At 40.3% G+C, this 26,632-nt stretch overlaps 1 protein-coding gene across 2 annotated transcripts in view; it reads left to right on the plus strand.

Annotated features, from left to right (window-relative positions):
* LOC127367144 (zinc finger protein 236) overlaps positions 1 to 25,843 on the plus strand; it is a 59,534-nt gene extending 33,691 nt beyond the window's left edge. For both annotated transcript variants that reach the window (XM_051406728.1, XM_051406729.1), the window contains exons 18-32: positions 1,115 to 1,266; positions 1,933 to 2,109; positions 2,426 to 2,732; positions 4,149 to 4,252; positions 5,209 to 5,652; positions 7,567 to 7,712; positions 9,270 to 9,504; positions 9,600 to 9,773; positions 11,223 to 11,381; positions 14,401 to 14,558; positions 14,683 to 14,811; positions 15,229 to 15,423; positions 18,531 to 18,660; positions 21,139 to 21,312; positions 24,732 to 25,843. In XM_051406728.1, coding sequence (XP_051262688.1) covers positions 1,115 to 1,266; positions 1,933 to 2,109; positions 2,426 to 2,732; positions 4,149 to 4,252; positions 5,209 to 5,652; positions 7,567 to 7,712; positions 9,270 to 9,504; positions 9,600 to 9,773; positions 11,223 to 11,381; positions 14,401 to 14,558; positions 14,683 to 14,811; positions 15,229 to 15,423; positions 18,531 to 18,660; positions 21,139 to 21,312; positions 24,732 to 24,853 — 2,806 coding nt within the window. In that variant the 3' untranslated portion in view covers positions 24,854 to 25,843. The remainder of the gene's footprint in view (positions 1 to 1,114; positions 1,267 to 1,932; positions 2,110 to 2,425; positions 2,733 to 4,148; positions 4,253 to 5,208; positions 5,653 to 7,566; positions 7,713 to 9,269; positions 9,505 to 9,599; positions 9,774 to 11,222; positions 11,382 to 14,400; positions 14,559 to 14,682; positions 14,812 to 15,228; positions 15,424 to 18,530; positions 18,661 to 21,138; positions 21,313 to 24,731) is intronic.
* The last annotated feature ends 789 nt before the right edge of the window (positions 25,844 to 26,632 follow it).

A 26,632-nucleotide genomic window follows, 5' to 3' on the forward strand; every position in this document is an offset into this window, starting at 1 on the left:
CCAAACAAATCTTTTTCAAGGCTCAAAGCAGATTAATGATAGGCACCACCATAAACACTGAGCCAGGGGAAATACAAGGCGTTGTTTACAGCATTGACTATGACTGCCTGAAATAACTTTACCTGCCTTTGTTATCAGCATCTTTTATTCCAAACTTTTCCTCAGATAAAGCAATACCATTTAAAGACATGCCCCAGAGATACATTCATGTTTGCCCACGTACCTGAGGCATCTCCTCAATGTGTTTTAATCACTTCTCCATCTATATACAAAACTTTTTTACTATGGACAAAGAGATCCATGTCTGTATGATTTCGAGATAGTCGTGGTCAGACGCATTATGTTTTTGGGTTGTCCATCAGTCCCTTTCTAATGAATGCGATATCTCAGGAATCCTTTGAGGGAGTTTCTTCAAATTTGGCTTAAACGTCCACTTGTACTCAAGGATTAACTAATTCGAATTTGGTGGTCAAAGGTCAAGGTCACTGTGGCCATAACTCAAGAATTCATACGCTAATTATCACAAAATTTCACACTAATGTCTAATAGGATAAAATAATGAAGTGATGATATTTTATATCCCAAAGGTCAACTTCAATATAAAGAATAAATAATGAAATAGTCTTTAATTAATTAATTGTTCAAAAAAGTGTACCTTTGCACAGCCATATTGATGAAAAATCAGTGCACAAACCACATAGAACAGGTCTATATTCATTCCAGCTCAACAATTCACTGCCACCATATTGGTAATCAGTTCGGTTTTCCCCACTAAAATCGGTATCGGTTTCAAAAATCCCATATCGGTCAGGTTCTGTAACACTTCCAGCAATTGCTGTTCTCTTTCACCGGGTAGAGCGCCAAAGCTGAGTCCTTACTGCAGCAGCCCAGGATCGAGTCCGGCCTGTGGCTATGTGCTGCGTGTCATCCCCTTACTATCCTGTGTTAATGTATTTAATACAAAATTGAACCTCCTAACATCTCCCAAATGTGTTATGTGACTGAACAAGCTAGTTACCTGTTCAGGTCTGTCAGTTTATCTTTCGATGTGGCATCTTCTGTTCTGAGCGGTACTGTAAACAATAATTCTGACGACTGTTTTTCCACTTTTCAGGTGCAGTTGGTGTAATAAGGGCTTCAAAAAGTCAAGCCATCTGAAGCAGCATGTGCGCTCCCACACTGGGGAGAAACCATTCAGATGTCACATCTGTGAACGAGCCTTTGTATCAGGCGGGGTGCTGAAGTCCCACCTCAATACACACACAGGTGAGCTCCCTTTATACCAGGGTGCTGAGAAATCTCCAAATGTCTTCCTAAATTAATTAGATTTGACAAACTCAAAGCCTTCAAAGGTCATTAACACTATTAAATATATCACATTCCATTGAATTGAAATTTTTATATTTAAATAATTAAATTACTAGAAATTGTATTACCTTATCTCCTGAAGCCTGGCCGTGCATTTCATTCACACCACAATTACAAATTAAAAAGTTTTAAATGATACTTGATGAAACTTGGAGGCACTATTACACCGCTTCCAACAGCCAATTGTTGCTGTGTGCTGTGCAATTCAAGATATGTGAATAAGTAGAAATTCCATTCAAAACAATGATAAAAAGTTAGGTTATACAAAGTATCTAAATGTCTTAAAAACAGCTATTAGAAGTTGTTGGGTTTTTGTTTTAGATTAAATGAGTACAGGATTGGAACAAAATGTAATTTAAATAAGTATTTTTTTTAAATGGATAAAAATAATGCTTCATTAATATGAATGTTTCTCTTTTAGGACATGAGGTAAATTAAAAAAATCTGTTGTATAATGTTTTTTTATGTTGTTTTAAAATGAACTTTCTTCAGTAAAACCTCCTCGAAAGTTTTAAAAAGAAACTTATAATGGGAAATCCTGCCTCTCTCTTCTCTCGCTGACAGGAGTGAAGCCCTTCAAGTGTAATGTCTGCGACGCCTCATTTACTACCAATGGCAGCCTGAACCGCCACATGATTATCCACATAAAGTCTTTCAAATGCTCCATGTGTGATGAGAGCTTCAGGACCAGCCTGCTGTGTAAAAAGCATATGAAGAAGGAGCATGCTGTGGAGGATCAAAGTAAGGACGCCTAGATAACATTCAGATAGTTCATTATATATATAGAAATATGAAAATGATTTAAAAAGCAAGGGGAAAGGGAAATGCTGATATACACTGTATCAGTATGCAGCAAATAGATTTTTCTCTTTTTTGAAGTAATAGACAGAATGTTGTTTTTACTCTGCTGTGTAGAAGGTCTGGGGCTTTGTGTAATTTTCAAGCAGATTTCCTGCTGTTGGGATAAGTGTATATTTTCACTCAAGTTGAAAACTGATTCATACTAGCATGAAGTGTAACCAAAAGGCACACAGTGATAATTCTGTGATTCTCACAGTTATAGGCCTTGATAGTCAAGACGTCGAGGAAGAGGAGGAGGAAGAAGACGAGGAAGGGGACCAGAAGACATCGAAGAGGAGGGGCTTGGAAATCATCACATTCACGGAGGAGCAGGCGGCCGAGCTGGCGAAAGATCCCGGTGAGGAGGCCTCGGTGTCGGAGAGGATCCTCGCCCAGTCAGCAGCTGAGAGGGATCGAATCAGCGAGATCAAAGACAAGGCCGTGGAGCTGGAGACGGAACCCAAGTTTGCCAACTGCTGCGGCTTCTGCCCCAAGAGCTTCAAGAAGCCCAGTGACCTGGTCAGGTAAATATCACGCAGGTTTCATACACTTTAGCAGAAACGTGAGCTTGCCATGGACTGCCGTAACCAGCTGATCCCAGCACTGTGCGGAAGAGCTCATCTTTGTAAATAACTGTCAGTGTTTTTCCGACTGTTATAGAAGTAAGTCTCTCACTGTCTTCCTGCTCTAGCAGTCCTTCACGCTGTACGTTATTTGGTAAAACTGCTTACATATTTGATTAAATTCAGGTAAACGCCATCACAAGCAGCAGACGTCAGTCTACACAACGTGACACATTCACACTTCTGGTGTAGACAGGAAGTACAGCAGTCGTAGCACTTGATTTTAGCTGGAAGGTCCATAGGGACCTACTTATGGGCAACTTGCCATCTAACCAAACTAGTGGCCCACTGGTTTGTTTACATGCAGTCCCTGTCAGTTTAGCATGTGTGCTTGCTGAAGAAATAGTAGACAACAACAGAAGGTTAGTAAGTAGATCCTGATGCATTACAGGGGGCTACTTTGTTCACTTTATTTTGGACTCAGAGACTAGAGTTTGAAATTACATGTAAGATGTTATAGTATAATATAGTATATTATAAAAATGATTATAGTTATTTATTTGTAAAGCTTTAGGTGGCTCACATTGGTTGACTAATTACGAGAAAAATACCAGAAAACTTGTGGAAGTGGAGATGTAACCATCTTTTGCTGCTGTATGAATTGAGAACACCAACTGACGCAACAAAATTCCATCTCTATTAATTGCAGTCACTGTAATCTTTTCTATCTCTGCTAATGCTCACTATAATAAGAATTGATTCGATTTCTTGGTTTTGAGTAGGTGTCTATGGTACATTTTATTTTAATACCGTATCCATATAAATAGAACCCACACATCAAGGGTTAGTAGGTTGTCCAATGTCCCTATGCAATTTACAGAGGCCATTGTGTGTCAGACCTCTTAATTAAAGATGCGAAAATAAAAGTCAGTTGAAGATTCACATGTACACATTTCCTGATCTGTAACCTTAAGAGCACAGCTTTGAAAGAGTGTGAAAATAGTTTGTTATAGAAGAATTCTTTCAGTTGTAGAAATACATTTATAATTTAAATCTCTCTAGATGCTGGTCCATTTCATTTAACCTCTTCCAATCACTTCCAACTAGTGAGCTGCATTTATTATTTAAGTTTTCATATTCGGAGTCAGAGTGCAATTTCTTGGAAGTTCATGTAACAACGTTATTGGGAACTGAAGGCATTAAACTGATAAGTGCTTGTGGGTTATAAGCGATAAACTGTGCTATGGTTGTAGGTCGTGCTGATTGCTTTATTGAACACTTACAAACTTTTCACTCACTTTCTTTTTCCCACTGCAAGTCTCTTGTCTGTCTTAACGTTTTTTAATTTTGCCTATGTCCATCCGCTTTAATGTGTAGGCACATTCGGATCCATACAGGGGAGAGACCTTACAAGTGTGATGAATGTGGGAAGAGCTTTACGGTGAAATCTACCCTGGACTGCCATGTGAAGACACATACAGGTTAGAGTTCTAGCACTAGAATTTATGGCTAAATTAAATTGAAGTTGTTTTACTTTCTTACAGGGATCCTACTGGTTATAGAATTCCCAGAACATTGTAGTATTTGGAGCAAAACAGGAGATTTGATACAAGATGAGGAAAATGAGGCAATAAGATAATGTAATCTTATATTTAGAGTACATTATACACTTATTTGTGTTCTTGCTGAGTAAGATGAGAAGATCAGTACCACCCTCATATTTGAATAAACAAGATACAGAATGTTAATACGAGAGCTAGCTTTAGCAGTGCTGGTATTTATTTATGTTTCTCTGTTTCCAGTGCTAATGCTAAGCTAACTAGCTCCTGTTGGTAGCTTCATGTTTAACATATAGATGTGAGAATGGTATCCATTTTGCATCTAGCTAAAAAAAAATTACTTTTTCTTTAATAGGAATTTATCATAATGCGTTTTACAACTTTATATGTGTATGGCATTCTGTAATGGTAACCTTGATTCATGTTGAGGATGAAAAGGTGAACTTAAATGGAAGCTTAAAGCTTCCTTTCCTGATTGCAGACTCTTTGGTGTTGTCTGTGTCATTTTAAAGCTGTTTGATATTTGCAACGATAAGGGCAGTTCCATCACTGCTTTCTTAACAGATCCATAATACACAAAGAAAAAACAAGCAACAAACAGGACTTCTGAGACAACAAATAGACCTTTTTCACAGGAGCCATTTTGGTGTGAAATAGTCACCTACCATCATGCTACCAATGATACTATTTAAGACTCTGTTTGACCTGAATGGAACAGAACCTTAATTAGTATCATTGGTAACACCTGTTTTCACCCGTCTACTTATTTATGTCAAAATAACTGCTGTGAAAAAGGTCTGCTGGCATAGCCTGGAGTTGTAATAGAGCCATAAGTCAGATGTGGCTGGCTGCACCTAACAGTCTCCTTATCTTTGCAGGTCAGAAACTGTTCAGCTGTCACATGTGCAATACCTCCTTCTCAACAAAGGGCAGCTTAAAGGTGCACATGCGCCTCCACACTGGTTCCAAGCCCTTTAAATGTCCCTTCTGTGAACTCCGCTTCAGAACTTCAGGCCACCGCAAAACCCACATCCAGTGCCACTTCCGGCCAAGCAGCGAGAGAAACAAATCCAAGCGGTCTGCCTCGTCGAGTGGTCAGGCCAATCAGGGTCAAGATCCAGGGACGGGACAGGCTGTGGCAACGGGCCAGGGGCAGCAACAGTCAGTTTCAGAGGCTCTTCAACCCGTGGGTCTGCTACAAACCCCCAACTCTGACCCCAACATTTACCTCCCAGCCAACCAAGTCCTAACAGGGCAGTTTGACCAGAATCTACTGCAACCAGGACTAGTGGGACAGGCCATCCTGCCTGCCTCCATGTCAGGTAGGGGTTGTGGATGGGTCGACACACTTACACCCAAAGACACACACATACACATAGAAAAAAAAACACCCTGTAATTAATCATGCAGAGCAGTGGAAGATAAGAAATTTTCATATTTTACTTGGAGTGCTATAGAGCAGCGTAGCGTGGATAATCAGCAGTCTGTCCGTCTGCGTACCGTTGTCGGCAGGCATAATTTGGAGAGGATGAAATGACCAGAGACAGTAAAACAGAGGCACTGAATGTTATTATCCCAAAGAGTCACTGTGCGGTGTAATGTATGACCCACCAACAACACATTTTATCGGCATTTGGCACTTACTCTGATCGTAATGTCAGGCGGATGATTAATGCACCGAAGTTTGTGGGTGTAAGTGAACTACTGCGGGGATCATCATTTCTAGTGTCGTCCGATCTGTAATCAGTTGGCAGCATCAACACTGTTGCTCAGGACAAGTTGAATTTCAGCGTGATTCCTGATGAGACCAATGCTGGGACGACGAAGGTGCTTTATCACCACAATCCACCTCTCGTGTACTGCCTTTCAGCCAATCACAGGATACTATTTGATGGTTTTCAACAGAAATGTGCTTTTTTATGCTACCAGAAATCCTCAAAAGAGCCTCTGAACATTCATTTAAGATATTTGTAGTCAGCATAGCTGCATTTTGGAGGCAGATAAAACATCAAGTATCACAGGAGTATATCTTTTAGGTCTCTGTAACAGGCTTTCACCTCAGCAGCTGAGCATTGAAGGTTCTGCTGTGTGTGCAGTATAAAATGTGGATAAAATTGCTTCTCTAATAGAATAAATTTGGTAAAGGAAATGATGCCAAGCCTTGACATAGAAAGAGGATTTTTTAGAATCCTCCATTATGGTTCCTATTCACAACTAACACTTCACTAATGCAAAGTCTATGTCGCATTCTGAAAATCAAATCGGCTTCCTTTCCTCAAGTTTGGACTAGAATTGCTCTTTGACTTCCACGAAATTGAAATAACAGTGCGGTTTCTAATTTGAAACAAACCTATTAATAGAAAAAGTGAATTGGTTAGGTTTACAGTGCTATCTAAAAGCTAAATGAGGGTGTACTGAGCAGCTGTGATTTTTGAATGCAGCACCACGCACATACTTTCTCCCAAACACTGCAATTCATTTAAAGTTAAATATGTTGACTGAAGTCTGGCTACCTTCTGCAGCCATGAAATTACTTTCCCCACACAGCTCTTGGAGCATGACAGTTGGGGAGGTGGCCAGAAATGTTTTCCAGTCATTGCTCTCTTCTTCTTTCACACGGCTCCCTCTGTTTTCCGCATTTTTGAGAGAAGTCCATAGTTCAGTGCAAGCAAACCTTTCCTAAAAAACCTCTCTCCTTTCATCATCTGGCAAAAGACTGAATACATTGCCAGATTTCCTTTGTTGTCACACAGTCTTTTGGTAGCACTTATTCATGAGATATTCAGTACTCGTACTTCAGGGATTTTCTTGCACCAGCAGAAACCAGTCAGGGCATTTTGGTATCTCAGAAGCGTAGCAGTGCATATAATGGACTGTATGTCACGCCGTCACATCTGGCCTTTGACATGTGATGTGAAATTATGCTGCCTCCAGGGTCATCAAGGTACTTCTAATTTATTTAATTTTTTTAATCTACAGTGGCAGACGTAGCTCTTGCCCAATAGCCCTACCTGCCATAATCTGCCTGCTGGCAATCAATCAGTTTCTGACATGAGCATTTGGTTGAGCTGAACTGTAGATATTTATAAAATGTAAACACATGATGAAACTGGAAAAAAATTACTTTCTCTTCCTCTGCTGCTTTGAAGGTTAATTTGCACAAAGTATTAATATCAAAATGTGAAATATGTAAATATTTGTGTGTGTGTGTCTGTGCGTGTCTGTGTGTGCTGCAGCTGCTGGAGACCTGACTGTGTCGCTCCCAGATGGCCTGACCACACTGGATGGCATCCACCTGCAGTTGACGCCTGCCAACCTGGTGTGCCCCAACGTCCAGATCTCTGGCATCGACACCAGCAACATCAACAACATCACACTACAGGTTACACACCTCCTGCTGAACCCTGTGTTATTAGCCACCGCCGCCTTACCTTTTCTGTTGGTCGTGAATCAAGTTAAAGGGTGTTGCCTTTGTTGTTGCCTCTTTGTCATGGGTTAATTTCATGACCCAAAACTTCACATGGAAGCTTGAACCATCAAACTATCAACCTAAAATGTATATGTGAAACATCAGTTTGCTGCAACACTGCTTTTGGGTTCATGAGTCTGGACGTGTTCTATAAATATGTTTCGTGGCATCATATTACCTTTATATTAGCATTATATAACGTGGTCATACATAATGTATGATTAGCCTAGCCCACTTGTTTATGGTTGTAGGATCTGTTGTTGTATTATCAGCTTTATTTTAGGTGGAATAGTTCTTACTACTAGGGCTTTTTACTTGCACATTTCACGCACACAACTATAAATACAAAACCACCCAGTCAAACTTGTAATTAGGGAGTTTGTTTGTAGCCAGGAGATAAAAGTTTGTTTTTGTGTATAAATATTCACTAAATGTACAGCAATGTTGTGGTAAGGGGGATTCCAACAACTATTAATTGGTTGTGCTATTTACTGCAGCTGCATTGCCATTGTAGCATCTCATTTGCTAATGATGGTTCATGCAGGGCATCTTGAGGCCATAGCTCTACAATGGCGGATTGGGTGTTTTTTGCCTTAATGTGACTAGTGAGCGTATATGCACTAAACCAAATGAGCAGTCTAGTGGAGGAGAAATCCTACAATCCCACAAGAGCACCAGAACGAGATTCAACAGAGCTGTTTTATGGGGAGCCCATTATGAGTTTTGTTCAGTCAGCTGTAAAAGTAATAAATGGAACCTTTGTTTTTCGACACATCGGATCTGCACACTGGGGTTTGAATGTATTCTGTTTTTTTTAACTAAAATTTGAATATTGGAATTTGGTCACCTAGTGCTTTTACTCCCATAAAACCTCATGATAAGTAATAACCAAAAGGATGTTTATCATGTCCTCCAAAGTGGTGCATTGTATGCATGGCTTTTTGTCATTATGAAAAATTATTACTTGTCAGAAACTTCATACACCACATGGTAGAATAGATTGGAAGCAGCCTGAATAATTTTCCTGATTTATTTGGACATCAGATCTTTTAAACCAGCAATCTATTTAAGTAGATTATTACAGTGTCAATTTGTATGTTCTTAGTCTCTCCATCTACATGTACTGCAAAACCCACAAATTATACACGTAATTACAATCTCTGGAGGTTGTTGAAAGTGATCCATAAAAAAATAGAATATATTCTATAAGGAAGTTCCGAGACAGTGTAGGCCAAACATTATTTGATTACAAATTTCCTTCACAATTCTTGGAATGCGTTTCACATGACAGATTAACAAGGTCGAAAAGTGATAGAATTTTCCTGAATGACCCTGAAACCATTTTCAAAAAGCAATCATCTTCCCTTAGGCTGTTTCTGTTTCCCCCATACAGTTCTACAATTGTCACTCTCTCCTTCCTTCTCAGCATCACCCTTCCTCTTTCATCTGAAGTAGTACTTTCTCTTCCAGATTGACCCTGCCCTCCTCCAGCAGACCTTACAACAAGGCGGCCTCCTTTCTCAACCCCTGAGTGTTGACACCACTGGCCTCGTCTCCCACTCTGGCAGCCAGCTCATGTCCACCACTGACCCCTCCGTGTCCGCCAACGTCGTCATCCACCCACTGACCAGCCTGGCCCTGCAGCCCTCCGCCATCACACCTGCTCAGGTCACAATGGCCAGCCTCTCTGAGCAGGATGCTACAGGTATGTGTGACGGCCTCAGCCTGGGTAAATTACTAAGAAGATACTCTCTGTTATGAGCTGAATAACTGATCTATGCTTTCCTGTGCATTCTGCAGGGTCTCAGGACCTAAGCCACGTCATGGGCAGCTCTGGGTTGATAGCCGGAGGCGCCAACGGTCAGGAGATCACACTGACCATCAACAATCCCAGCCTGACTCAAGCCCTTGCCTCAGCTTCTTGTTCCGGCGCTGCAGCAGGAAATCCTCAGGAGATCACCCTCACCATATCAGGTATAGAGCACTTTATACAATGCAGCTATCAATGAAACATAGAAATACACAGCTACATACTGTACACACTCACCTCGTGTTTTCACAAACTGTCAGTAACAAACAAATAGATTAAATAAAAAAATTCCCTCATGGATCTGTAACACATTTATTGATTTCCTTGCTCAGACGAACACATTTGCAGGCAAAGGGGAAAAAACGGACGCAACAATAACTCGCAGCCCTTTCTTTCATTTTGAAGCCGCTTCATAAATCAAGATAAAGCCTCAGTGTGTTAGAGGTTATGAGTGATGCATCGTCTTCACAAATCAATTCTTTATGTATATCATCTTGTGAATCAGCTGGGGATATATGTTGTATCCACAGTGTAGAGGTAAGCTGTGGCTGCCTCAGATTTTCTGATCCCACCTTGAGTCAAGATAGACCATTCCTCTGGGCACTACTTGGACTTTTCTTTCATTCAGTATTCTTTTACTAAATCAGGATTTACTGTGATGTGAGTCAAATCCTAAGGCAATACCAAACTATTGTTATATAGAGCCTTATTTTTTTGTTTTTCTTTCTCTTGAAGCCACTCCAAGACATTGAGTGGAGTGGTTTCTTCCACAAATGATTTATATTTTTCTTACTAGAGGCAGTCCAAATTAAGTGATGATGGATCACAGTGCATGGGTTCCAAGCAAAATGTCTAAAGTCATTTCAGCCTTTCTCATTTTATCCAAATTTGTGTACATTTTACCATCTCTGGGAGAAGAAAATATTCTACATCTTATTCTACCATAATATAAGTGCCCCCAAATTGGTCTAAGGAGGAGAGTAACATAAAATTAGATGACAATTTTGAGGAGTCATTGGGTTCAGTCTTGAAATTTTTTATTGCTAGAAGAGGAAGCTTAAATACATCATCAGGGAGAGCCCCGGCCAAAATAACAAACACACCTTGTCCTAAGTAGACACAAAAATCCCAATACTTACTAAACTTCCAAACAAAATAAAAAATTCTAAATCTATCTTCCTAAAAATGGCAGCTCTCCCCAACAGGGCTTCCTGGAAGATACTCACAATTTATATAAAAACCCAACAGATAACAACAATCTCAGCTTAATGAGTAGATTGACTGGGAACTAAAAGCAAAGTGAGCACCTCCTTTAGCCTTAACCAGACAACATCAGACAAAACTGGCCAAGAAGACGCTGGTAGTGCAGTTTCTGAGGCTTTTAATACCTTTAATACCTGGGATTGGCTGCAGGTCCCAGCCAGTAGCACAAGAGAGGAAGAGCAATAACCAAGGCCCACAGAGCCTGACGGACAGATTTTACACAATTTTATCCATGTATGGGGGTAACAATAAGAAAAACCAGCAGAGCTTGAAATGTGAATGAATGTGAGAAATATGGCACATTTTCTCACACCCTGAAATAAAACATGCTATTTTCCATACTTTCACAGGTCAGGATCTGCTCGCCCAGCATAGCAACCCTAATGGTGCTGAAATGAACGGCAGCATCAGGCTGGCATCACCACTTAATAGCCAGCCCACCAGCGCGACCCTGACTATCACCAATGACCACCTCCTACCTCAGAGCCCCGCCAACACTGGAATGGCAGGTTAGGACTGGTATTGATATGTGTGTTTTGTATCTATATCTAGTTACACAGAATATTGAAAACCCTGTTCAGTCCCTGAAGCAGCTATTGTGTCTTGCAGAGGTGCTCTTGAGTAAGACAGTGACAGGTTATTTTGTAACCTTGGTTTTCTAATGAAAATTGAATCAAACACTCACTCTTTGGGGATCTCACCTTTGATGTGATTCGCTTGAAGTCATTATGCCACAGCAAGGTCCAAATTTCGCGACACATTTTCTACCTTACTTAGGTACCAGGAATTCATGATAACAGAGAGACTAACCTCTGTCTTTTAGTCAGCTTTGCTCGACACAACCCCACTCTTGTGAGTCCGATAAATGCACACAAAAGCCATCTTTGACCTGCACAAGTCATCGTTAGTGACCTGCTCCACTCACTCATAACACTGCTTAACTCAGGGCCACCACTTTAAGTCAATAGGATGGCAACAAATCCAGAGATACCCAGCTGGCTGTTGGGCAAGTATCTACACAGTAACCCACTTGAGTAGAACTGATTAAATTGCTACCCATTTGATGGAATGAGCGCGCACACTAAGTGGGAGGTACTTGTCTGTACTGCTATAAGCCATTGCAGTCGCTTCCGACATATAAAGAATGAGACACTGCGTAGGCAGAGTCTCATCTCTTGCTGGTTTAAACAATAAACATTGTCATTGGCAGAAGGGCTGAGCTCTCTCTCTATAAATGCGACTAAAGATAAAGCCTTTTCTGGCCGTCAGATATGACAGGTGGAGAGTGAAGAGTAGAAACCAAACAAGCCGTAGCAGCAGTACTTCAGTTACAAAAGGGTACATGACAGGTGAATGGGTGTATCTAGTTCACTCACATGCTAAACCTGCGCAACCTGCGTTACTTCAGCTCAAATTCCTTTAATGGTTCAAAAGGAGCTTCCTTTACCTGCAGCAGCAGTGATAGATCCCAGCAAAAACATTAATGGAGAGGCTCAAACACTCTCTCAATCAATGCCCTTTTCATGAAATGGCATCCTAAGGTGTGTGCCACCACTATTGAGTCATCAAAGCATATGTGTGAGGCTGAAATAGCTGCTGGAAAGACTTTTATGGTTGAATAATGCTTGCCCTGGTTCACACATCACACAAAAATGTAAAAATTGTTACAATGGAAAAATGACACCAGATCATATAGTGATCTGATGAATGCTGCTTTGGCACTCCAAATTGTCTATTTACACCGTCTCTTAAAAGAGAAGTAATAATCTCCTGTAGGCCTAGAAGCCTAGAAATGGCACACCCTGACCTCCATGTCCATGGTAATCTTTTATGGTGTGCAAATGTTTGTATACTGTACACACAACTATAAAGAGGATTTACATTTTGAAAACTCTATATGTGAAATATTGTCAATGAATAATTGTGTGGACTTATCCATGATAAGGAAAGTAAAGGGCTTGTGTGCTGTGAAGTGAGCAAATATGATTTGTTTTGTCAAAGATGGCTTCCTGATTGTTCTGTTGACTGGCTTGTCACCTAGAAGCTTAATCAAATATTCAGTCTCATCTCTCTCTTTTCATTACCCTTGTCTCTCAACTCAAGTGGAACACATTCCCATTCTGCTTTACAGAGACACTGAGAGCATATCTGCTTTCATTGATTAGACTTAAGCATTCCTGTCACTCACTATGTAAATATGGTTCGACCTGCGCTTTGACTGATAAACTTCACGGGGCCCTTTTTAGCCTTTTTATTAAAATCAAATATGGGCTACTGTTATTCAGCGCTAATTTAATGGAGGTTCCTTCCTGACCACAACTAATGAATATGTGATTCTTATTGTTAGTTAGGGAGCAAAGCACCAAAAGGGCTTTGATAGCCAGCTGGTTGCAGTCACTTCAACATATACAGGTACAGATGCTTCAGTCCTCACAATGATCTATGTGCTACAACCACTGGTCCAAACTCACAACTCACAGTGAGGCCTGTTACCATAGAAACATCCAGCCCAACAAATTAATCTGTGAATCTTGTAATGAAACCATCCTAAACCAAGGCTTTAAAAGTGTCAAATGGCCATAAAGCTATTTCAGAGGCGCTTTTGTTCAAGGAAGAAAAGCGTTTTGTTGAAACATTTAATCATCTGCAGTTGTTTATAATATCACAAAGCCATTTACTTGCACTTAAATTCATAAATCCCCAAGATTTCTAGTCCGACTGATTGGCAGCACCAACATGTACTGGTGGTAACAGCAATTGCTGTTTCATTCTACAGATCCCAGACTTCTGGGGGCAACAAACGCACCTTGAGCAGCTACTTTGTCACAAATGCAACAGAGGAGCAACTGGTGTATCTGTTTACAGTGCAGCCAAACATTTTTCAGTTGGCAATGGCAGTAATTTATCATTGCTCCAATATGGCTGTAGGAGATTGACCAATAGATAGTAAGGCTGATATCACTTTGATAAAATTATAATAACTCAATATCAGTAATGCTGATGTTTCCTGTGAACCGCTCTTGTGTAGGTAGGCTATATGAATGCCACAGACAATAGAAAACCATCACATAAAGAGGTAATTGTAGAATATAAATAACAATAAAAGGGTATTACTGAAAAATGCATTTAAAAAAAGTTCTTCATAAAAATCTTATGGATTACAAAATAAAATTGCTGTTTGCCCAAGCCCAGAGGTGACGTCCTCAAAAGTCTTGTTTTGTCCACAACCCAAAGATAGTGAGTTTACTGTCAAAGAAGAGTGAAATATTTGGACATTTATTCTTAAAAATGACTCAAAACAATTAATCGATTATCAAAATGCTAGTAAAAATAGCTCAAGAATAATTTAATAGTTGACAACAAATCGATGGCCAGTGTTCCCAGTTTGGAAAAGATCTTAATGGTCACCATTCAAATGCACTTTGTAAGCATTCTACTACACCTTGCTGTTGTGTCATAAACCTAGTTAAGAATTGGGTGTTAAAAACTCTACCACTCTAACCTTGTGGCCCATCTCTCACCTGTCAGTCTCCAGCCTGCCCCCTAGCACCACCCTGTCACATACTACGGTGTCCCAGAGCCTAGTGATGTCACCTGGAGGCGTGGCCAGTGATAACAGCGTTACACTGACACTGGCAGATGCTCAGGGTATGCTGGAGGGTGTCACTCTAAACCTCAATACACAGGTAAACAAAACAGATGCACACAAACACACATGTAGATTGGCAAACTGTGCTCATACAATTCAGAGGCCATTAATTGGGATTTGACTGATTGATTGATGATGTGATGGTATCTTTTAATCTTCAGGGTCAGACGTTTCCTGCGGTTCTGAATGATTCCAGTCTATCTGGACAGCCAGCCAGCTCGGGCCAGCAGGTCATACTTGTCAGCCACCATTCCCAATCCACAAATGGAGCGTCAGACAATGGATACAATGTGAGTATGTCTGTCTTCTATGCGTCGCATGTTATCTAAGATATCTGGAGTAGGAACTGTAAAACAAAGGTGGAGGTAGGATTACATGATGAATTGAGCAAGTGTTTAAGATGGCAACACCATAATCTGCTGTGATGGATTACCTATCACAAGAAGTGTCTACCAGTTGGTGTTTATGCTAACATGAATAGAAATCAGGGGATGTCTACAAGGTATAAAAAACACATCCATCAATCTTAGAAAGTTTGGATTTTATGGATGTACCACGAGGTGTCTAAACTTTAGATTTCCCAACATTTTACCTGGTTTGAAACAAGACTTGGGTCATGAGACTACCATCACGTATTGCAAGCATAAGTAGCCTATTGTAAAAAATGGAAAATATTAGAAGAATTTACATTTTTGTGTTTGATCCAGATCACTGACGACGGCCATAAAGGGGGGAAGGACGGCCAGGCGGAGGCTGATAATCGGAACCAGTGTTACTACTGTAATCAGGTGTGCCAGAACGCCAACACACTGCGACGCCACTGTAGACAAGCTCACGGCAAGGACCGCTGTCACGTCTGCAGTCTCTGTAACAAGGCCTTTAAGCGAGCTACACACCTGAAGGTAAGAACCTGTGTATAAAACAGTCGACTTGGATGATACATTTAAATTTACGCTCCCGATGGCTCATACTTAATACTGATCTACTGCTTCCTCTCAGTAAACAAAGTGGCCACTTATTTAATGGCAGATTTAGCTTTATATATGAATGAATAAAACTGATTAATAAAACTCTCCAGGTTTTATGAAAACAATAAATCAACTCTCACAAATCTCATTTTTAGTCGGGGCTCCACCTCGGGCTGGAAAGTGATAGATTCCAAGAGCCAGTGAGGGAAGGGATGCCATTAACAAAGTGCGTCTCACTATTTGAAGCAAAAATAAGGGTAATTGATCAAGTGGCATTTCAGCTAGTCTCCTACAAACTGTCAAATCTTGACAACAAAACACTTAAACTGAGAGGTGTTTTGAAGCCGACTTGAGGAGAGGAGCATGTGTTCCTCTCTTTTCTGTCGATCCTCTTCATGCGATTGAGACACTCGAGCATTTAAATGCCAGGGCTCTTAGTTCAGGAGGAAAGACGAGAAGGAGGATATGGCTTTATGCACAAGCTCTCTCCCCACAATGTGTCATATTTCTAAGCAAAGGCCATAGACTTCCACTTTGTCTTTCATAAAAGTAATGACACTGAGATTAGGTGGATGTCACAGTGAGAGTGACCCGAGCTTCATCTTCCCCAGATCCCCAGGCTGCTCATTAGTCTGAGAACTCAGATGTTGATTTTAGATTTTTAAAAATGCCCAGTGGTGGGAAAGATAAATTGGAAGAGCTGTTATTTTTCACTTTATTGGCCTGTGGATAATAATTTGCCCTTTAATTATAGCTAACCAAAACCCACTGGCTTTAAAACAACCGAAAACCCATGGCTTTATAAGTTGGGAACGCTGGGGAAAAGAATTTAAAGGTTTTAGAATTAATTTCAGGCATTTCCGTTCGACAGGCAGTGCTAGATTGGTTAGAGGACCCCAGTAGTCTCTCCGAGCAAAGACAACTTGGACTACTTTCAATCATGACAGCCAGATAAATAAAGGACCTTTGACTCACCCTCACAATTACATGGTCACTTAAAATTACCATATAGCTTTTTTTGTCCCCAACACAGACACCAACACGCACACACACGCGCGCGCACACACACACACACACACACACACACACACACACACACACACATACTCAGACATGTGTAAGTTAAAGTTGAAAGTTATGAAACTTTACATTTATGGGAATAGTTAAACATTTTTGGAAATAACTTCAGTTTCAGTGAGAACATTTTTGCCACTCTCAAGTCAGTACTCTAAGTAAATATGAAGCTACAGCCAGCAGTCAGTTAGCTTAGCATAAAGACTGGAAACAAAGAGAAACAGCTGTACTCCTACCATCAACTCTATAGCTCACTAATTAAGCCGTACAAAAACCAAAGTGTAGCTGTGGCAGTTGGGGTTTTATGCTAAGCTAAGCTAACCTAACCTGAGAGTGGTATCCGTCTTCCCATCTAACTCTCGGCAAGAAAGCAAATAAGCGTATTTTGCAAAATGTCAGAGTTTTGCTTTTAAAGTAATACATATTTTATTGTGAGCATGGTGGGTGAAGCAGAGGAGTCTTGGGCCATGGAGACTGTTTTTCATTTTTATTTCATTTTGATTGTGTGAGGGATCAGATTATTAAAGTCCTAATGTTTTTCCCAAACTGCCTCCACAATGACCACACAAACTCTCTAGACTTTCTCATCTCCTTATAACCTTGATGCAGTTACAGCATAAGCATTTTTGCCTCATTATCATCTTATTTTGCTGTTGTTACCATTCAATCTCCTGTGCACCCAAACGCTTTGTGTTGCCCAGTATTTGTCTGGAATGCAGCTCAGTGCTGCAGGGTCACTATTATCATCAGTATTCTGGGCACATACCACCACTCAGTCAGTTAACATTATAACATTATAAACAGAATAAATATGAATACACTGTACACTGTATACACTATAGGTCAGACATGTGCAGTATTTGCAGTATTATCAATATGAATAGACTACAGGGCAGATGTATACATATGGACAGTGGTGTATTGGTATGTGAGAACATAAATAATGTGTGTAGTAGTCTATGTGCAGTAGTGTAGGAGCCAGTAAGACAAACAATCCCTGTATGTTTTGACCAATAAGTAACAAGTAACACAACAATAATGGAACAGATGTGTTTGAGCTCATTTAGGACACAATTACAATGTTTCCACCACTGACACATACATTTTTCTACTGTATAATGTCTTCCACAGTACTTGTCTTGGTCTTGGTCAATTGTTAAATGAACTAATTTAACTGGTTCTTTTTGGAAATGTTTGTTGATGTTATGTGTTCATGTAAAAAAAATAATATGGACTGCTATATTGTAGATATTGGCAGAGGGAAACCTCTCAAATGTCTTGTTGTTGGTGGGGTATTTTTTGTGTGCAAAATGTCAGAAAATAGTGTGTCGAAAATGATGTTCACTATCATACATGACAAAGATAAGTATCACATTCTCACATTTTAGACGCTGGGACCAGCAAATATTTGGAGATTATTCGCATTCAATCAATGGATCAAATAATGTTTTCTGTACAGTACAGTAATACATAGTACCACGGTGTATAGCAGAGTTACCTGTTCTAAACTGATAATAGAAATGAATGTGTGAAGTAACCATTCAGTGCTCATAAAAGATTATAGGAAGGCATAATAGGTCTATTATGGCTAGATTTTCCAATTTCCATATACAGCATTCTTCCTTTGAACAGTCATCTAAAAGGAAATACTAATAATAATGTTATAATGTCTGTTATGTAACATTAGCTTCAAAGGGATCTATGCATACACATTTGTCATTTAATTTTTCATTATTTAACATCTCACTTCAACCATCTCCCCAGCAACAGAACACATGATGAACAACCTTAGACACAAAAAAGAAAGGAAACACAAGAGGAAAAAAAGAGCCCAGAACCTGTCTGAGTTGCGGTTCAAACAATGTCTCAGTTTCTCCAAAGAACTTCTGTTCTTGCCACGTTCTAGTAGAGGAACTTTGTGTGCTAGACTGTAAACGGTAAAATGAAATTTTTGTATGCGTCCACAGGAACATGAACGAGTGCACCAGCCGGGCCCATCACCCAGCTCCCAGAAACCCAGAGTCTTCCACTGCTCCTCCTGCGCGAAGTCCTTCGCCAAGCGCAGCCAGCTGGAGAGACACAACCGAACACACACAGGTAAGAGGATTATGGAGCACATTAGCACAGTGCATGTCAACATAAACTGGTGACATCACCACTGTCACAAAGTTACGTTATAAATAATAAAATATGACATGAAATAAAAACAAAACAATTCCATAATGAAATTGATAAGATGAATTATGTTTTATTGATTTCTTTAGTGATTTGACAATTTATTTGCTCACCAGTAGGACATTTTATACAATTTGTTTAAATAATTATTTCTATTTTTGGTTTATTTATTATTTAACTCTTCGGGGCTCCATAAGTACTGTGGTTAGGTCTCTGTGTTATTATGGATATTTAGGGACAGCATTTCAGAATCTGGTTTCCAATATCATGTATCTGTGAAATTTAGGGAAGTTGTGTGAATGAAGAGAAACATTTGAGCTCCATGGAAACATGTAGTTCAATTTTACAGTACGTTTTAGACTGCAAGGTGCATATGTTGTATCATGAGTGTGTGTTACATGATCTCTGCCACTGTATACTGTATGTCAGGAATTCCACGGTAAACTACTACCTTAACATGTTCCGGATAAAACTTTGAACTGACAGGAAAAACTGAAAAATGAGTTTGATGGCTCCACATCAGGCCAACAGCTGTTCCCCTCAAATCTCAAACCTAGTCTCTGTAGAGATGTCTTCCTTCAACTTGTAAAAAAAGTTCAATGTGTCCAAATCAACAAATAGTCCTGATACAGTTCTGAACACACAGTCACAGCTAATAAGCAGCCTTGAACGCCTCATCCCTCTGTGAAATCCTAATCACCCAGACATGATTACCAGCCCTCAATGTACGTAAAGAAACAGTTCTGTTGGCCTATTACCATTTGAATAGACTCATCTGAATACCGTTGAGGGGGATTATGATTGTACATTTCCATTCTGATTCATCTCACCTCCTCGTGGTGTCAGTTTTTCTGTCTCTAAGCAAGATTGAAAATAGTTACGGGGGAGGGGGGAAAAAAATCCCCCTTCTGTTCCAAAGTTTTACCTCATATTTGTAGCTGTTTTTGCTCCCAAGTCTAGTTATAGCTCAATGAAGGTGCACGGAATGACAGGTTTGACAAGGAAAAGTGACTCTAGTCATGTTACCAAAGAATCCTTGTGTCCCTGTTTTGTCATTTTTCTGTCAAAAAATATCAACATACTCTGGTTTGAGGTAATAAAATGTGTATTTTATTAATAACTATTATAACTGACACCCAACAGCTCAGGTTAAACTGCCCCTGCTGTCTTGTTAGTCTTGACAGGCCATGACAAACCAGACTATGTGAAGAATATCCTTGCATATAGGTTATCAGTTTAAGATCCCAACAACTGATTGCATAAGAATGGTTGACCTTGTAACTTTAACATTTCTACTTAATAAAGCCATAAACTTAGACCCTTACATAACATTGAATGATACTAACAAAACGAGATATACACATCATTTTCTTCAGGTTGTTGGTTGTGCTCATCCACAAAATGCAGTTAGTTTCACCTGAAATAAAGACCACCTCCATGAGCATCAACACACTTTTATGAAATGCAGCATTGACCTTCAAGAAAAGAAAAGGCGAAGTCACACATCAAGGCCATATATTTACTGTGTAGCTATTGTTTAGGCTGTCACCTAGTAGGAAAACTAGTCAACATCCTCTACTAAACAGTTTCTGGGGGGGAAGTGAGGTCAGCAGCAGACTATTAACAAACAACAACAATAACAGTGGACAGCTCTTAAGTAGAGCTGAAATTATTATCGATTGGTTGATCGGCAGAATATCTACCTGCAGCCAATTCACTGGTTCCACTTTCAAAAATGTGATTAGTGTCTGGTTTTCCGTTGCTGCCTGTGTACGTATATTAAATATCTTTGGGTTTTTGGACTGTGGGTCAGACAAAACAAGGGCTTTTATGAAGTCACTTGCACTCTAAGAAGTTGTGATGGGCATTTTTCCACCATTTTCCTGACAAAACAATAAGCCTAGAAAACAATAGGCAGAATAATCTGTAATGAAAATGATGATTTGGTCCCCATCTGCTGTCTAGTGAATATGGTTTTTAATTATCCAGGTCAACATCATTTACTGGATATTAATATGACAGAGCACAATTTACATTTGGCTTTTGAAAACCAATTACAGGATGTACAGACATGTGCGTGTGTGAATACGTGAACTGAACTGAAGTTCTTGTATTTGCTTAATGGAATGAATAACACCAGAATAGTGTTTATTTGTAAGACCCTTTGTCTTAGGCTTGAGAAATGTACGGCTTGAACAACGTAATTGTTTTTCAAATAGTTTGCTTTTAATTCTCTCTGACGTCCAATAATCTCAACCATGGTTTCATTTATTTACATTCATTTATAAGTACAACACTGCATATCACAGTTAATCTGGCAGCACCATTATAATGCATGAAAACACTAAATGCAACAACAGTGAATAATAAATGATCTTCTGGGTCCGTGTTTCCGTGCAGGCGAGCGGCCCTTCAAGTGCAGTCAGTGCGACAAGGCCTTCAACCAGAAGAGTGCTCTGCAAGTCCACATGGTCAAACACACTGGAAAAAAGCCCTTCAAGTGTGAGGTGTGCAGCATCAGGTTCACCCAGAAGAGCAACATGAAACACCACATGAAGAGATCCCACGGCTACGGTGAGCACCCGACTGGCGTCACACCAGTGCACGCGCAGGCTCGACCACTAACACTAATGTGAACAGCCAGCTGTGTGTGCAGCTGGGCAACTGAGGACAGTAATCATCTCTCTCTTGTCTCTCTCTTGTCTCTCTGTCAACTTCATTCACCTTCTCTCATGAGACGTATTTCCGAGAGTATCAGGGTAGATAAGCATTGTATAATTAACTTTTTTCCCACCGTGTGATGTCTGTCTCTCTCCTATGGCCATCGCATGCAGTCCACATTTGTTATATAATAGATCTTGTGTTTGCGAGGTGCAGAGGTGTCCCTGAGCACTTCAGACTGCTGAGAATCCTTTCCCTGTGGAATGTTTTAACTATCCTTCATTCTAAAGTTTTGAGTCTGTTCCTCTTCACTTGATGATCCTTCTCATTATCTGTAGAGAACGAGCATTATGCAAACGCTCAGTAACCCCCTCACCCACCACTAATGTGTATGCACACACACGCCCCCTCCGTCTCGCAGACTCGGTGATACATTGCAGAGCAGAAAAACCGTGATGACAGGTCCATCGACTTTGTTCATTTGAAGCTGTCAGCACAGCTTCCTCTTTGATATCAGCGGCTGCACGTCCTGAATGTTAAGTCATTACTTCTTCCTGACAGCCGTGGTTAAGGTTAAGGCTACCATTTGGTTAACCTTGTGCTTCAAACATTCAAACACCCCACCTTATAGCCCGGCAGGCACCTATTGGAGATGACCTGAGGAGGACAACAGTGCTGATAGATCTGTTCTACTTATTTAACTTTATTCAACTTGAACAGCAGTTCCACTAAAGTTTCCACTCAGGTCCCCCGGCTGGGTGGAGGTAGATTTAAAAAGTCATGCCTGACACACTGGCTTCTGTAGTGTCTCTGGGAATAAGGCCCAGATTTGACAAGGTTAGAGCACGCTGAATTCAATTTTTTTTTAAAGGGTTTCGATTGTCATGAAAATCCTGGAAGACCTGTGGAAATCAAAACATTTGCTCCTAGGCTGGATTTGTAAAATACTGTTAAACGTCCGGAAGAGTCATTCAGTTTTTAACACGACTTTGATGTGGTTACAAACCAGCTGTGTCCACACACAGTAAATCTGTGTTTGGATCTGAGATCAGAGACATGGAGAGTACAGAGCTCACAGTTAAAGCTCCCCGATGTGACAGCATACTAAAGTGGGATTGAAAAGACAACCACCCGCTTGTGTTTGTTATGGAAGTCTGGCTTCTTGCTGCTGCGGCCATGCAAAGATCCCCATCTACATCTTTTCACTAGAAAAGCAGGAAACAGTTTGAAGCCTCTGTGGGAACAAGTGGCTAAGGTAAACTTAAAGGACAGAAGAAAGCATAGAGCATAGCAGAGTTTCAGGCAATGTAAAAATGTCTCACGCGTTGCAGAGGAGGGGATTTTAAAGTATCTGTGACCAATGTTTGGTATTGTACATGTGCAAAACTGCCAAAGGCATCCGTGTCTGTCCACCACCGCCTCTCTGGTCCGGGCTGAAATATCTCCGCTATTTGTTGATGGTGCCCTGAGGTTGCGTCCTGTTGCCTTTGGTGATCCCCATCTGTCACCACCAGCAGGTCAAAGTTTTCAGTTATCCTGTGAAACACCACAATAACAATACAAGATGGCTTGGTACAACATTTTGACTTTCATGGTTCCTAGATGATGAATACATTTGTGGATCCTCTGACTTGTGCTATAGGGCCACCATGAGTTTAAGGTGTGGTTTTTAGTGTGTCTAAACGACTGTTAGACGGATTGCCATTAAGACATTCAAGTCCCCTCAGGATGGCAATATCTTTGTGTTTTGTCTAATTAGCAAATTAGCATGCTAACATGCTAGGTCTTTTACAGTAAAGGAATTTCCCTTGCAGTGATTTTTTGCTAATTACTTTGTAAGAGTTACAACGGGACAATGTTTCATCTCAGTACCTGCTTATACTGTTCACCTGCACTCTCCTGCCTCCTGGGTCCGTGACTCTGTCTGTTAACCAGTTAAGAGTCACTCTGTAAATTGAAACACTGCAGAGGGACTCAGACACAGCTGGGGTGAATTGGGATAATTAACTGACCATTTGGGGCCTTCTACCAAACACTGCTGGTGTTTCCAGTCGGGAATTTTTCCAAAGCGTGTGAGGCTACCAATACAATACAATACCTCTAAAAACTATTGAGGTGGAAAAAAAACTCCCAAGGCCGTCCTTACAGAATCCTCTCACTAGGTTTATATCCCAGTGCCTACGAGAGCGTATAACCATTTTAATAATGCTGACCTGAGGTAGTTACTGTGTGCAATGGCAAGGACGGAATATCTGTCCTACAGAACCATTTTGGTCATTTCGGTGGTGTGAGAAACAGCAGCAATTGAACTGTCTGCATAGTTTGTTTAAAGATTTTGCTGAAAAATGTTCTTCCACATAAGTTGACTGTAAACCGCCTTTGTAGCATGAAACAGAACTGCACTGCAGCGGAAGAGTTGTTCCACTTATTTTATGGCAGTTTAGGGTTGGACTCTAGAGCAGTTGCATGGAAGCGTTAATGAAGTTTGGAGAATGTGCCTTTGTTTCCCTACATGCAATATTCTTCTGTATGTGAATGCACACACGCTGAAGAGCCAGGCATCCCGCAGCTTTATTTCCCGGGAAACTGAATCACACAAGAATTACTGGGAAATACAAGGATCCCATCTATGGCTGCACATGAATGAAGGCATGTGCATGTAAAAATGGTTGAAAAAAGTCCTTGATATTAGTTTCATTAGTTAACATTTGAGTGGCTGTTTGTCCACAAGGATGACTATTACAGTCACTGTGTTTGTGAAAAACCCTCATGCGCTTCAAACTTAATGAATATGTGTTTGAAGTGTTTCAGATATAGAGAGCAAAAATAGAGGGAGATAATTAAATGACTCCCACTGTAAAACTCAATTCAGTGCGTGGCCTGCAGCGGCAGAAGAAGCGTGTCTAAACCTCTCAGCTTGTGCCAAAGTGACTTACTGTTGTTTTTCTGCTCAACTTATTTTAAGCTCAATGTAATGTGACACAGGGCTCATATTTACAACCCACAATGAGCATATTCCACATCTGTCAAGTCTCATATATTTTATGCAGAAGACATGGAGTTTTTCAGAAGAGCAAACAGAGAGAATGTGAGATATTAAAACAAATGTTGGAGTAGGGAGGGGGGGAAGATTGCTTTTTGACTAATGGTCTCATTTGCATGACAGCCACTGGCAAATTGAATACAGAATCCGAGCTGCTCGTTCTGCTCGGTGAATGGGTGTTAATGGGGCTTTTCAACGTGCTCTTATTACCTTACTCAAGGAGTATTTTTACTGAATGTGATTCATGCAAACCCTTTGTCATTCTTTTCATTTTTGCTTCTCCCTCCAGGTCAGATCCAAGAAGTGTCCCTGAGCCAAGAAGAACAAGCGGCCCAGGTCGAGGTAACGCCTGAACTGGACCTGGAGGTGGTTCCTGAATCATCCGGGGACTGGCACAGTGTCTTCCCCTGAACGCAAACAACACAAGTCCTAGAGTCAAAAAGCACTGTACTGCGTCCTGAGCACTGATTGAGTTTTACCAAACCTTTTCCTCGTCTCAAAAGGGTTATTTGGTTAGAAAAAAAGATTGAAGACATCGTAGATTTGCTCCACTGTATGTCGAGGGCTTTTACCCAAGTAGCAGTCCCCTGCTGTTTATCCAAATTAGCAGTCAAGTAAGGGGAGTCTGGTTCCCTGTGATTGGCTTAATGACTTTTATCTGTTTTGCGACTGTCTGATTGTCATCAATATGATGACCTCCGGAGAGGTTTGGCTCAATAAACACAGGCATCCCAGAGAATTCAGTCAGGAGATGCAGGTCCCTCTCGTGCTGTTCCTGTTGGAAAGAGAGGAAACTGTATTCTGCGAAAAAGCTCCCCAGAGATGAGTGTCTCGTTTCTTCATTATTGGTCTGCTCACAGGGATGTAGGCGAAGCTGAAACCAACTCTACTGCTGTCTTAGCTTCAGTAACAGCTGTGTAAGAGAAAAAAGCTTTTTTCACTGGTCCACGAAAAATTTGTCACTATTTTTTTTTTTTTTTTTTTTACATATTTATACTGTACATATTTTATCTTAAAATTTGCAGTTTGTTACAGTTTGTTTTAGTTAGAAACCAGCGCCCATAGTGGTGAGGACTGTTTCTTCAGTTCGATGCTGTATGAGCTGTAGACCGAACGTCAGCATTGTGTTTCCCTTTGTTGTCGTATGATTTAGACTCTCGCAGCACCATCCTTTTATTTACTGTCATTCTGTAAATAGTGTAGTTAGATTGCGTATATTTTCTGATGAACCGCCACAGCGTGGATTGGTTGGAAATATGTAATTTCAGCATAATGTTGCATTTGTTATGAAGCAAAGCCAATGTACAGATGATAAGCTGTTTTTTTCCTTCTTTTTTTGCAGTTGTATTTTCTATTGTCCATAATAAATTAAGATTAAAGTAATTTTTCTACTTATTTAAACCCGTATTTCCTTTTTATTGTTCAGTGAATATATTATTGTGTGGAACAGAAAATAATTTTTTAAGTTTTCCTAAAAAAGAAATAGTGTCACATTTTGGAAAAAGTAATTCTTGCCGAGAGTTGAATGAGACAATTGAAACAAATCTTACGTCTGTGTGTTAAAGGTGCATTTTTTTTTTTTTTTTTACCTCTAGGGAGGACACATATGCTGTGAACGAGCATTGCACATTCTTGCCGCTGTTTAAATCCGAGCTAGCAAAAATGAATGGTAAACAATGTTCAATTTAGAATATTTTAAAACATTGGCACTACCACTTTGTTTACAAGACAACTCCACAGGGCACCTAGAGTCAGGAGGTGCTTAGCTTTGCATAAAGACTGGAAATAAGGGGAAACAACTAGCCTGGCCCTGCACATAACTGCCTATAAAACCACAGTTTGTCAATTTTAAGCTTTGTTCAGACCAACTTTAGCTCTCCATGTACTCCAGCCTCTCATTTGAATGGAAACCAGTCCAGTGATGCACTTGGATGAGTTTTTATATCTCTCAACACTCCAACACCATCACAGCCTCCTGCTTTGCTTTAACGCAGGGCTGTTTTTGGTCTAAATGCCTGCAAACGCTTCAGTTTTTACACATATTAAAGATAAAACGTGTTCATTAGTGAGGTTTAAAGTGTGTGGTAGGTGGATTGTTATTCACTTTGGAGTGAGCCAGGCTAGTTATTTCCATCCTGCTTCTAGTCTTTATGGTAAGCTAAGCTAATTGCCTAATTTCCCTCCTGGCTC

This window comes from Dicentrarchus labrax, unplaced genomic scaffold (genome assembly GCF_905237075.1).
Source record: "Dicentrarchus labrax unplaced genomic scaffold, dlabrax2021, whole genome shotgun sequence".
NCBI lineage: Eukaryota > Metazoa > Chordata > Actinopteri > Moronidae > Dicentrarchus > Dicentrarchus labrax.